This window comes from Microtus oregoni, unplaced genomic scaffold (genome assembly GCF_018167655.1).
Source record: "Microtus oregoni isolate MIOR12 unplaced genomic scaffold, Mior012 000046F_ref0000063, whole genome shotgun sequence".
Lineage (NCBI taxonomy): Eukaryota > Metazoa > Chordata > Mammalia > Rodentia > Cricetidae > Microtus > Microtus oregoni.
The window spans coordinates 3,779,459-3,793,158 of record NW_024543220.1 but is presented as its reverse complement, the minus strand read 5'-3'; the positions used below and the strand labels follow the sequence as shown (position 1 = coordinate 3,793,158).

Below are 13,700 nucleotides of genomic sequence, written 5' to 3'. Positions count from 1 at the left end.
GCAATAAGACACCAAAAGGAGATGAAGGGCATACAAATTGGAAAAGAAGAAGTCAAACTGTCACTGTTTGCTGATATATATATATATATATAATAGTTTACATAAGAAATCCCAAAAATTCTACCAAGGAACTTCTACGATTCATAAACACTTTCAGTAATGTAGCATGATACAAGATTAACTGAAAAAAATCAGTAGCTCTCCTGTACACAGATGATAAAAGGGCTGGGGAAGAAATCAGAAAAACAATAACCTTCACAATAGCCACAAATAGCATAAAATATCTCAGAGTAACTCTAACCAAACAAGTGGAAGACCTGTATGACAGGTCTTTAAATCCTTGAAGAAGGAAATTGAAGAAGACGCCAGGAAATGGAAAGATCTCCCATGCTTTTCGGTAGAAAGAATTAACATAGTAAAATGGCAATATTACCAGAAGCAATCTACAGATTCAATGTACTATCCATCAAAATCACAGCAAAAATCTTCACAGACCTCGAAAAAGGTACTCAACTTCAAATGGAAAAGCAAAAAACCCAGGATAGCCAAAACAATTCTGTACAATGAAAGATCTTCTGGAGGCTGAATCCCTGACTTCAAACTCTACTCAAAGCTATAGTACTGAAAATCGTCTGGTATTGGCATAAGAATAGACAGGTGAATTAATGGAACCAAATCAAAGACCTAGATATTAATACATAAATATTTGAACACCTGATTTTTGACAAAGAAACAAATTATCAAATGGAAAAAAGAAAGCATATAAATATGTTATATGTTATATATATATATATATGTTATATATGTTAAAACAAATGGTGCTGGCATAACTGGATATCAACATGTAGAAGAATGAAAATAGACCCATATCTATCACCATGCACAAAACTCAAGTCCAAATAGATCAAAGACCTCAACATAAAGCCAGCTACACTGAACCTTATAGAAGAAACAGTGGGAAGTACACTTGAACGCATTGGCACAGGAGACCACTTTATAAATAAAACCCCAGTAGCACTGATACTGAGAGAAACAATAAATAAATGAGATCTCCTGAAACTGGAAAGCTTCTGTAAAGCAAAGGACACGCTCAACAAGACAAAACAACAGCCTACAGAATGGGAAAAGATCTTCACTAACCCCACATCAGACAGAGGTCTAATCTCCAAAATATACAATGAACTCAAGAAAATGGTCATTAAAAGAACAAATAAACAAATAAAAAAAAATGGAGTACAGACCTAAACAGAGAACTCTCAACAGTGAAATCCCAAATGGCTGAAAGATACTCAAAGAAATGTTCAACATCCTTAGTCATTAGAGAAATGCAAATCAAAACAACTCTGAGATTCTATCTTACACCTGTAAGAAAGGCCAAGATCAAAAACACTGATGACAACTTATGCTGGACAGGTTGTGGGGTAAAGGGAACACTTCTGCATTGCTGGTGGGAATGCAAGATGGCAGTGTGGCTATTTCTCAGAAAATTAGAAAACGACCTTCCTCAAGACCCAGCAATACCACTTTGGGCTATATATCCAAAGATGCTCAGTTGTGCCACAAAGACATGTTCTCAACTATGTTCAGAGGAGCACTGTTTGTCATAGCCTGAACCTGGAAACAATCTAAATGCTCTTAAACTGAAAAATAGATAAGAAAAATATGGTACATTACACAATGGAGTACTACACAGCAGAAAAAAATGCAGGAAAATGGATGGAGCTAGAAAACATCTTTTTGAGTGAGGTTACTTAGACACAGAAAGACAATTATCACATGTACTCACTCATAAGTGTTTTTTAAACACAAAGCAAAGAAAACCAGCCTAGAAATCACAATCTCAGAAAATTTAAACAACAATGAGGACACTAAGAGAGACATACATAGATCTAATCAACATGGGAAGTAGAAAATGACAAGATCTCCTGAGTAACTTTGGAACATGGGGACCGTGGCAAAGGGTTGAAGGTGACGGGAGAGACAGGAAGGGGAGCAGAGAAAAATGTAAAGCTCAATAAAAATAAAAATAAAAAAACAGAAAACAAGAAAAGAGAGAGGAAGATGAAAGTGGCAGGTTCTGTAGGGAGAAAATAGGATGTAAAATGAGAAAACTGGAGCGAGGGAGCAGGAGAAGCTGGAAAAAGGCTTTGCTGATTTAAAGCTTGTCCTTGGTTCCCATCAGGTGTCCAAGTGTGGGCCTAGCAGCAGAACAATCTTCACATATGAGTTAGTATGACATCAAAATGCAGACGTTCCTGATTACAAACAGTATAGAATAAAGACCAGTGGGGGATTTAGGTGAATAACTGGTCAGTTTGAAAGATGAATGCAAAAGCTGCAGTTACTTAGGATGTAAGAGATTAGGCAGAGGTCTGGCGTGTTCTCAGCATTTCAGGGAACTATGAATGCTTAAACAGCTTGAGGTAGGTTGTGGTGGCACACACCTTCAGTCTCACAACCAGGAGGCAGAGACAGGTCTATCTTTGAGCTCAAGGTAAGCTTGGTTACAGAGGAAGTTACAGGACACTGAGGGCTACATAGAAAAACCTGTTTAAAAACAACAACAACAAAAACAAGAAAGTAAAAAGAAGTAAAATAAAAAGATTAAACAATGTCTACAGGTCATAAGAGCAAGACCAGAGACTGCATAGTTCTCGTGCTGCTGGTGTGTGTAGCTGGACTCACAGTATAACTGAGCTCAGTTGGACAGTTTGTTGCTTCCTCCTCCCATACCTGTGTCCAATGTTACAGGTTCCTTGGCCTTACTACTCTCCCAGTGCCCCTGGCTGGTCAGAGACAGCTAAATGCTAAGCTGATTCATTGCTAAGTCTACTGTGTTTAGTCTTCTGTCTACGATAGACATGTAAGTTTTTTGGGTAAGAGGAAGGGGAAACTGTTTCCTGCATCTACCCCACAGTAGCCTCACTGTGCTCTTGGAGAGGCGGGTGCGCTGAGAATCCAGGAAGAGTTCTTCTTGCCCAGCCTATGGCATGGACAGCATATGATCACAGGTCATGGTGCAGCAGCACTGGCCAGGTAGACGCAGACCCAGAAATGTCTTGTGAGTGGCATCAGGTTTATTTTATGGGAATGCAGAACTTAAGGCTTTCCAAAAGGCACTTGTGAGGCACAGAAGTAAAGGCAGCCACAGCCAAGACAGACTCCTGCCTCAGCCCACAGGGTCACGGAAGTCAACTTTGTCAAATGGAGAACTTGAAGTTCACTTCTTAAGGCAATCTTAAAGTCTGGCATATTGGGCAGTAGGCACAGGGCCCATCCACTTCTCTCCTAGATAAAGAAAATCACAGAAGTGTATATATGGTTCTCAGACATGTTTGCAGCAGGAGACAGTCCCAAAAAGCCCTAGGGCCTTCCAGGACCTGTTTGGCTTCAAGGAGTAGGAGGCTTTTTTTCCCACATGGGGAAGACTTCTCACCCACATCAGCACCAACGCTTATCAGCACGAACGCTACAAGCCTTGCGTGTTGGAAATACTAGGAACTTCTGTTGTTCTGGTTATCAGATTCAATGTGTGTTGGGCTTGTGTCAAAAGCTCAAGATATTAGAAACCTGAACTTACCCAGCAGGTAAGCTAGCAACTCCATGCGGTCAGAACCAAATAACATGTAGGTTTTACCATCTACGTGGGCAACAGTGGTGGGCAGACCAAAGGCCTAGAGAAAACAGAGTAGAAAGGAAGGTGATCGAGCAGGTGCTTATTAGGCTGAGGTTGAATGTGCTGGAACACAGAACAAAGCAGATAAAATGTTTGCTAAGGGGCTTGTCGGCCTCAGGCATCTATCTTCTCTGCTCAACTTCTGTGGTTTCTTACTTTAAAAAGTCACCATCCACCTCCTTTCCTTCCGTGACTAGGCTTAGGGGAGGGAGGGGGCAGATGAGGTGCTGCAGATGAGCTGAGGACACCTTAGGATGGGGAGCATGAGCACCCACGTTGACATTCCTTCTCTACCTTGAGGCTGGGAATGGGGATACATTGGGAGTTACTCACCCCATAACTGCAGGCCTCATCAGTGGTCTCCTTGAGCTTGTTCTTCACCTGTGCTGTGGAGATTTTCTCCAGAAAGCGTTGGGCTTGCTCTGTGGACATTCCTGCCTTCTCTGCAGCCTAGGGAGACAAGGAAGAGCTATTCCCCAGATGGTGACATCCGTCTTTCTGGGGTGACACTGGTCTCTCCTGGTGATGTCAGTGTACAGCCCGGGTTGAGAGGCTACATCTTGACCTATAAGCTCTGTCTCTGACAGTTCAAGGAGAAAGTTGTTGAGCAACAGAGTAGTGGATAAGTCACTGAGAGAAGTGGGTTGTTAGAAAGATTTGTTAAATATTAAATACAAGCAGGCCAAAATCAAGCATACACACATATATGTGTTTAGGAGCTAGATATAGACAGAGGATCAACTAGCCATTTTTGCATATCTAAAGTAGGAGTGATTTGATGTCTCGTGTGTTGAGAGAATAAATGTCAACTATAATCCATATGATAGAAGGAAAAGGATATTTCGAGTTTCCTGACTTCACCCTCCAGGACATCTGACTTGAAATCCCCATCCCTCTCTGGCGTGCACTTCCATATTTCAGCTGTTTCCATTTATTTCTCACTGATATCTGTTTAATTCTTACTTGTTGTTATCTCTCTGGCTGGGTAAAGTCTCCCGCTTGGTAGTAATCATAGATTAGTGACATTTGCATTGTGAGTCTCTGAAGACCTGTGGATGGAAGCTCCGTCCTTCCCACCCTGGTCCTCTCTATGGTTCTGACAATTTCATTTCTCTCACCAATTCCATTTTATACATGTATTGTCCACAGTAGACATTGTCGTTGTTGCCAGGGATTTAACTCCGGCCTCAGGTCTATTAAGCATGCACTCCACAGCTGAGCTACAACCCTATCCCATGGAAAATCTTCAAAGACTCCTCTTAGTTCCAACTTCATGGTAATTTTCCCCCCAGACACACTTTTCTTTCTAAGTCACTAAGAACCTTTTATGTTCTCAGATTCCCTGTGGCATTAGCATGGGGTGGTCCAGTCCAGAACACTCACAGCCAGGATGCTCTGGGACTCTGTGATGTCTTCATCCTGAGGAGAAGAGAACACTTAGCAGGAAGGAGATAGCAGAGAGAGGTAGGGCAGCAGGATTCTGTCTCTGGAAAATCCCCTGAAATGGGTCAGAATGTCATCTAACTAACTGCCCCTTCCCTCCAGGCTTCAAAGTCCAGCTCTTACTCGAGACCAAATACGCATCCACAGCTCTCTGGACACCTTCTCCAGGACCTCTGGTTGCTCCATGCTCACAGCGGTGAGGAAGCGCATGGCATTTAGACTTCCTGCGAGGCATAGGGACATAGACCTAAGATTCTGATTCCTCATCTCCTGATAGAGGCTCAGCTCATCCTTACTTCTGACACCACTCCCCCACAAGCTCCAAGGCCCCGTCACCTGCAGTCTTTTTTCCCAGTCTCTCATATGGGTTTAATAAGCTTAGCCCTTGTTTCTGCCCATTCCTCACTTTTGATGACTGATACTGGGTGGATCTCCTAAGAAAGCCCTAACTATTCTGTTTTCCACTAGATCTGCCAACCTCTTTTGACTCTTTTATTTATTTACTTGCTTATTTACCTATTTATTTCATTTCTATTTTCTCTGATAGTGGTGTTATAGAGAGTTGTGAGCGTCCATGTGGGTGCTGGGAGTCTAACTGGGTCCACTAGAAGAGCAATCAGTGTTCTTAACTGCTGAGCCATCACTCCAAACCCCTCCTCACCTTTCTTAAGAATCACATTGAAGAAATCCTTGGGTATGTTGAGGGGAACCTGGAAGTGTTGCCCCAGGAGAAGCATCTCTTTGTTCATGTATTGGCCTTTTCGGGGAACCAAAGCTGGTGGTTTATTTCCTGTTAGTAGAGAGTTAGACAATTTTGAGAGAGCATATGAAGGTCTCAGGCTTGGGGAACCCTTAAACAAAGGGCAAACTTCTAGCTTAGGATGTCTGAGCTCTGCATACCCAGTGTAGGACAGGCCCCTTAGGTCACAGAATACAACCCTCCTTGCCCAGCTGGGAGTGTTTCTGTCCTACCGCTGTCATTCATGATCCCAGCGATGAGAGCAGGACGCAGCTGCAGCTTGATATTCCAGAGGTGTTGGTACCTGCATAGGACCTACCAGTACACAGAGAAGAGAGGGAGCCTGTGTGGTATCTGGAGAAGACAAATGGCTCAGGAGGCCTACAGGGCTGTCTCCTGGCTCTAAGTGCAGAGCAGGGATGACTACTCACACTGACCTGCCTGGTTTGAAAGGACAAAACTCCCAGCAATTTGAGACAGATACTAGAATATGGATTCTAGTATGTGGTTTCCACCCTGCATAGGAGAAGTTTTCAACCTGAAGGTAGAGACCCTTTGTTGTTGTAAACTGGGAGATCAAATGACCCTTCCATAGGGATCCCACATCAGATACTTTGCATATCATATATTTGCATTATGATTCATAACAGCAGCAAAATTACAGTTATAAAGTAGCAACAACATAATTTTATGAGGAACTGTATGAAAGAGCTGCAGCATCAGCCAGGTTGAGGACCACTGCTGTGGAGCAAACTAGCGCCCCTGATTCTCCCCCCAAAAACTTGCGTCCTTGAAGTTGTTCCTGTTCTTTCTAGGGCCCGTGGGAAGAGAATGTTGACCTTCGGAAAAAAGGGCCCTACTTAGAGACACAGCTCATTTAAAGGCAGAAGTGAACTTTGGCCCGCGAACAGTCTGTGATTCTCCTAACATTGCCGGCATCTCTGGAAATTTCTGCAGCCCTTTACCCAGTGCTCTGCTGTGCAATCGCCCAGGCAGCCCCGGCGGCTTCCCGATCTCACCTCAAAGCCCAGCCAGGAGTACGGAGACAGAACGTCGTAGAACAGTTCCAGAGTTCGCCGCGCCGGCCCCATGCTGCAGAGGAGGATGAAAGCTAACTTGAAGCTGCTGTCTGCAGAAAGACCCCAGTGTCAGCAGCAAGCAGCCAATTCCAGCCTGTGGACTGTAGGTGGGACCGCAGAAGGCCCTAGTGCGCAGCCTCCGGGACAGAGCCCGCCCCGAGGGGCGGGCCCAGGGGTGTAGCTGGATTGACCAATGATTGAGCGCTGCAGGCCACAAGGGCGATAAGGGCGGAGAAAGGAAGGTATGGGCATAAGAGCCTCTCAGGTGTGTGCAGGCTCTAAACAGCTCTGGTACTTTATCTCTCTAGCAAAGAGGCAGTACAAAAGGATACGAGTTCTGTCGATCGAAGGGGTTATATTAAATGTAAATATAAATATCATTTCTTGTCAGGTGCAGGACTTTGTAAAGACTGAGGCGTGGTGGAAACTCTGAGGCAGGATGGAAGTTCTGAAGTACATCTTTTCTTGCATTCACTGTGTCGAAGATTAGCACAATGGCTCGAACGAATCTAACAATTCACATAGTGGCCTTTTCTTATCTTCATCCCATACATTACAACACACATAAGGAATGCTTGAAATTGCTGATAATATCAAACTCCACACACTATATTTTGTCTGCATATGAATTTGTATGAAGTTTAACGTATAAATTTGACACATTAATGATGAATAATATAATAACCATAGTATACCAAACTAAAACTTTATGTCTTGTTTTGATAAAAATGTTATTTTAAAATAGTATTTCGGTACTACAATATTTGATCTGATAATGGAGGCGACCACTGAAAAGGAGGCAGGTAGTGTACACATTGTGGACCTTTGTGGGCACAGTGAATATCCCAACGAAGAAGGGACAGGACTTCATCAGCTACTATTATTATTTATTAATTTAGGTTCTTTGAGTCAGGGTGTCTCTCTATATAGCTCTGTTTATCCTGGAACTCACTGTGTAGATCAGATTGGCCTTAAATTTAGAAAGACTCCCCTTTTTATCTCACAAGTGATGCATTTAAAGGCATACAACACCATGCCTGGCTCTGTTGTCATGTATTATTGTGTGTTTGTATAATGTTGTGTGTGTGTCTGCCCCAGTACACACGTAGCCTCAGAATCTTTACGTGGGTGTCCAGAATTAAACTTAGGTGGCCAGGCTTACATAGTCAGGAAGCAAGCACCTTTACCTGTTGATCCATCTCACCAGCCCTCATCACCCTATTCTTGAGGCAAACATTCGATGGTTTATTGTTTTGTTTCCATTTGACAATGTTAGGCCATGTTTCCTTCAGGGAGGTAAATCCATGGGAAGTGAACCTTTAGATAAGGGAAGCACTACTGTGGTCCAAATAGTGCACCTGTCATGGCCTAGGGAAAAATATGCACAATGACAGTTTCCAGAAGTTATGGCAAGATAGTACATCTCGAGAGTTAATACCTGGTGTTTCAAGTACTTGGTATGTCTGATCCTAAGGTCTCTGAATTCAAGCTGCAAAACTTTTAAACATGGAGGAAATTTTGATGTAATTCTTGAGATAGTGTTAGTAGGACTAGGGGCCTCACTGCTGCAATGATTGTTGGGGAATTTCAGTTTTCTAATCGGTGATAGTAAACTGGGATAGTATTTTTCTTCAATTAAATGTATATATCTTAAATCTCATCATTTTAAGTATTTTTTTTTTTTGCTGAGAAGCACATAAAACATTTCACTTCTTATTTGTATTCACAAGGAACCCATCACAAGCTATCTCAGTACAAAGAGCCAATCTCTCTCCTGCCTGGAAAATGCTAAATTTAGATGGAATGTCGCTCCTGGGGCCACTGGTTAATGCTCTCAGTTTCAAGGTTTATGCTATAATGATGCTATAACGATGTGGTGGGAACATGAAGAGGTAAAACCTGGGGTCTTTAGGTCATGAGAGCAGCACAATTTCCTTAGCGGGGATCCTGGATTTTCTCAAAAGGGAAAACTAATCTGAGTGTGAGCATTCATGTATCTCTTCTTCCTCACTACAAATGGCTCCTTCTGCTTTGTCTTCTACATGTTGGACATCACCTCAGATGGTAAACCAATAAATAAATAAATAAATAAATAAATAAATTCGTCTTTCCATAAGTGGCTTTTGTTAGGTATTTTATCACAGCCATAGGAAACCTAACAAAGATAGAGGTCCTTGTAGAAGGGTTTGTCCTTGCATGGTCCAGATACCCTTTATTCAACCTTCTTTCTTTCCTGGTAAGAAGAGAGCAGCCTCTCCCCATTCAACCTTAACCTAGTACACTGTCCATAATTAATACATTAATATCTCAATGCCTTTGCTGCAGTATTCTTACAATGACATGTTGAAGTCAGATAATATATAGTTTAATAATTTCCCAATCAATATTATAGCCTAAGAATGTCTAGTGTTCTTAAAAATTCTCCATACATACAATTTTTGATATGTGATGCACTATTTCCTGAATGAATCAATTTTATTGAAGCATCCTATTGCTGTTACATATTTAAATGCCAAAATTAAAAAGAATTCTAAACTAGGAATCCTATGGTTACCTAATTTTTGACAAAGGTGGAAAAACAAAACATGCAGTGGGCAAACAGTAGCCTATTCAACACATGATGCTCACAGTCCGGTTATCCATCCACCTGCAGAAGGGTGAAACTGGGTGTGAATCTTTCACCTTGTACAAAAATCAAAGGCTTTAACTTAAAATCTAGAACACTGAAGCATCTAGAGAAAATCATAGGGAACGCTGAAGATATTGGAGTAAGCAGGAACTTCCTGAACAGAATTTCAGCAGCTTAGCCCAAAGAGTCTACATATGGAACTACGGGAAAGTTAAGAATTTCTGCATAACAAAAGAAATTATCAGCACAGCAAACAAACAGCCCACAGAATGGGAGAAAATCTGTGCTTAAGACTGGAAGCTAAGAACCAGAATTTTACAAAGAATTCTCCAAATTAAACACCAATAAAACAAAATTGCCAATCAAGAAATGGCCTAATGAAACGGGTGGTTCTCAAAAGAGGACATGCAAGTGGCAAATAAGTGTTTTTAAGTTTTCAATATCCCTAGACATCAGGAGTACTTAAATTAAGAGTACTCTAAAATACCGAATATAGCAACGTCATCAAGAAATTTGACAAATGTTGGTAAAGATGTGGGGAACTAGAAACACGTTTTCTTGGCTGGAGGGAGTGAAGATTCATCACACCATTATGGAAATCATTTTGGTGATTCTTCAAATATTAAAAATAAAACTGTCATATGATCCAGATACACCACTTCTGGCTGTATACTCAAAGGACTCCATATCCTACTGCAGAGACATTCACGTCCATGTTTATTGATGTTATATTCAGCATGGGTAGGAAACGGAACCATCCTAAGTATCCATCAAGAAATGAACAAACCATGAAAATGTGGAGTATTATTAGCTATAAATAAAAATGAAATTATGGAAATTTCAGAAAATTATAGGACCTGGAATATACATTAAGCAAGATTATCCAAATTCAGAGAAAACTAAAAACTACGTGCTCTTCCTCATATATAGACTCCAGCATATAATGTAAATATGTGTGTAAATGGTTATTAGTGGATATCATGGTTTGAATGAAAAATGTTCCCCATGGGCTCAGGTATTTGAACACTTGTTTTCAGTTGGTAGCACTGTTTGAGGAGATGTAGCCTTGCCTGTAGTATGAATAATAAAAACCCAGAGACACAAATTGGGGTTCAACCCCAAAACCAGAATAGCAAGGTAGCCAAGCTACTAGAGAAGTTTTACCTCTATCAAGGTAAGCCGACTGCAGACTAAGCAGCCTAAGCCTCTCTCTCCTCTCATTTTATATTTCCTCTAGTGCTGGGATTAAAGGCATATGACTCCCTAGTACTGGGATTAAAGGTGCAGGCCACCACTACCCGGATTTGTTTCTGTTTTGATCTTGTGTAGCCTTGAACTCACAGAGATCCATCTCCCTCTGTCTTCCAAAACCTGGGATTAAAGGTGTGTCTCACCATTGCTTGACTTCTAGTGCCTTTAGCTTTGCCTCTGGTCTTCAGGCAAGATAATTTATTAAAATACAGATGATATACCAGTATACTTGGCAGCTGAAATTCATCACCACAGTTGAGCTTTGAGGGCTTATAACCTCACCCCATTTTTTGCTTGCACCCTCGGCTTACTGTGCACTATTGGATGATCTCACAGTTTCCTGCTCTGGCTGCCTGCTGCTCCATCTCTCTTCCACTAGGAACTTTTCCTCTGAAGCCATAAACCAAAATAAGCTATTTTTTTTTTGTTCTAGCAGTTGCTTTTGGTCATTGTATTTATCAAACAGCAAAGTAGCTAATACAGTCTAAAACTGAGGAAGGAGAGGATCATATTAGGTGATGGGGGAGGAAGGGATGCAGATGAAAGGTCACACAAGTCATGAAAGAAGATATCTATTTTTTCTTTCTAGGTCCAGTTTTTTCAAAAATTTTTTTTTCTAGCGTTTTAAACTGTCTATTAAAGTTCCTAGACCTGATTTTACATATCATAGGAATCCAACATATGTTTCTCCTTTGACACAGTAATTGTGAAAGTTGAGCTTTCTTTTTGATTCCATTGACCTTTAGTGCAATAGAAACAAGACATGCCTGGGTCCTGAACTCATTTGTCACACTGACCTACTTAGGACAAGTGATTAAAAGATATTTTGAGGTGAGGTGCAGGAAACATGAAATTGGTCTGGCCTAGATGCCCTAGAGGCATGCGGCATAGGTTTTCCAGGTTAGAGTCTATGGTCCCTCGGGCACTGTGTGCCTTTTAGGTCCTGAGAAACCAAGAGAACCCCTGGGTAGCGAAGCATTCAGGCCACTTTGTGTTTTATTTGTATGTTTGATATCTTAGAAGTGAAAAAAGCATGGAAGCTTGACAGGAAAACTCGTCTTAGAAATTAATTTTTTGTACCCTTCCTAGCTTGTAAAAGTAATCCTGGCAACTACAACTGTATTGATCCTAGCAATTGCCACTGTATTTGGTTTCTGATAGCAGTATAAATAAGTCTCATTGTTCTCAGTAGATGTTGTCATAGCCTGAGTCTTGCTATGATTCCTCCAAGCCCAGCCTGGTTTAATTTCTTGTTGGCTATATCAGGAAACCTTGACCTGGTAAGTAATCATACAGTGAGTGATTTTGTAAATTGAAATTTCTTTTTTTCTTCTGTTTAAGATGATAGTAAATTATTCTAATGTGGTATTTAGTATATAAACCTTTCTTGTGCATAAAGTATGCTTTTAAAACAAGAAAACTAAATTGCATTAATTTCTGTTCGTATGTGTGTGACCAGGTATGTACAACAGTGCATTGTGTGTGTGGACTGATTCAGAGACAACTTTCAATTTACCTTTTCACTGTGAAGGCTCTAAGTGTTCAGCTCCAGACACCAGGCTTGGCAGTTAGCACCTTTACCCACTGTGCCATCCCAGTGGCCTAGACACAGTGTTTGAAACACATCTATATCTCTACACTCACTACACATCTAATGCTAATGTATACAAAGCTCCTCAATGCCTTAACTTAGCCTTATGTTTGTAAAGATTGGAAGTCTTCACATTTTTTATTTTATGTGAGCTGTATGTCCCATAAGACTCCTTTGCAGAAGGGAATAGTATATGTGAGATGTACTTTTGAGTTTACACCATAGTGAACATGGGCAAAGTTGATTTTGGAACCCAGCAGATGCAGGGATTATGGAAGAGAAGAGAGAGGAAGATGAAAGTGGCAGGGTCTCCAGGAGAAAACAGGATAAAGAATGAGAAAAAACCAGACCATGAGAGCAAAGAGAAGCTGACAAAAGGCTTTGCTGATTCATAGCTGTCCCTGGTTCCCATCAGGAGTCTGAGTGTGGGCCCGGCGTCAGAACAGTCTTCCCACACTAGTTAGTATGATGTCAGAATGCGGAAGTTTCTGATTCCTGGACAGTAGAGAATAAACACAAGTGTGGATGTATGTGAATAACTGGCTAGTGGGAGGGGCGAATGCAAAAGCTGCAGTTACTTAGGATGTACCAGACTGCGCACAGAGGTCTGGCGTGTTCTCAGCATTTCAGGGAATTATGAATGCTTAAACAGCTTGAGGTAGGTTGTGGCCATGCACTCCTTTACGCCCAGTAATCAGGTGGCAGAGACAGGTATATCTCTGAGCTGATGTCAGCCTATTTTATAGGGGGAGTTCCAGGACACCAAGGGCTACATAGAAAAACCCATTTAACAACAACAAGAAGAAAAGAAAGAAAAGAAAAAAATAGAAAAGGAAATAGAAAAATTTAACAATTTCTCCAAGTCATAAGAGCAAGGCTAGAGACTGCCTAGTTCTGTTGCTGCTGGTCTATACAGCTGGACTCACAGTAAATAACTGAGCTCAGCTGGACAGTTTGTTGCTCCCCCCTCCCACACCCGTGTCCACTGTTACAGGTTCCCTGGCCTTACTCCGCTCCCAGTGCCCCTGGCTGGTCAGAGACAGCTAAATGCTAAGCTGATTCATTGCTAAGTCTACTGTGTTTAGTCTTCTGTCTACAATAGACATGTAGGTATTTTAGGTAAGAGGAAGGGGAGACGGTCTCCTGCATCTACCCCACAGTAGCCTCACTGTGCTCTTGGAGAGGCGGGTGTGCTGAGAATCCAGGAAGAGTTCTTCTTGCCCAGCCTATGGAATGGGCAGCATATGATCACAGGTCATGGTGCAGCAGCACTGGCCAGGTAGACGCAGACC

General features: G+C 41.7%; 1 protein-coding gene across 1 annotated transcript; it reads right to left on the bottom strand.

Annotated features, from left to right (window-relative positions):
• Window positions 1-3,059: 3,059 nt before the first annotated feature.
• LOC121435506 (glutathione S-transferase kappa 1-like) lies at window positions 3,060-7,065 on the bottom strand. The gene is made up of 8 exons (XM_041634898.1): window positions 6,878-7,065; window positions 6,092-6,173; window positions 5,781-5,909; window positions 5,243-5,343; window positions 5,060-5,095; window positions 4,010-4,126; window positions 3,581-3,674; window positions 3,060-3,288 (listed from the first exon to the last, which is right to left on the bottom strand). The coding sequence occupies exons 1-8, from the start codon at window positions 6,947-6,949 to the stop codon at window positions 3,239-3,241; spliced, it is 681 nt and encodes a 226-aa protein (XP_041490832.1). The 5' UTR covers window positions 6,950-7,065; the 3' UTR covers window positions 3,060-3,238.
• Window positions 7,066-13,700: the final 6,635 nt, after the last annotated feature.

What these genes read in the sequence shown, in the direction of transcription:
- LOC121435506 (XM_041634898.1), bottom strand. Translation starts at nt 6,949, where the DNA reads ATGGGGCCGGCGCGGCGAACTCTGGAACTGTTCTACGACGTTCTGTCT. An exon ending in TGGGATCATGAATGACAGCG is followed by an intron (nt 5,910 to 6,091) that starts GTAGGACAGAAA and finishes CTCTACTAACAG; the next exon opens with GAAATAAACCACCAGCTTTG. An exon ending in GTTGCTAGCTTACCTGCTGG is followed by an intron (nt 3,289 to 3,580) that starts GTAAGTTCAGGT and finishes TTCTTTATCTAG; the next exon opens with GAGAGAAGTGGATGGGCCCT.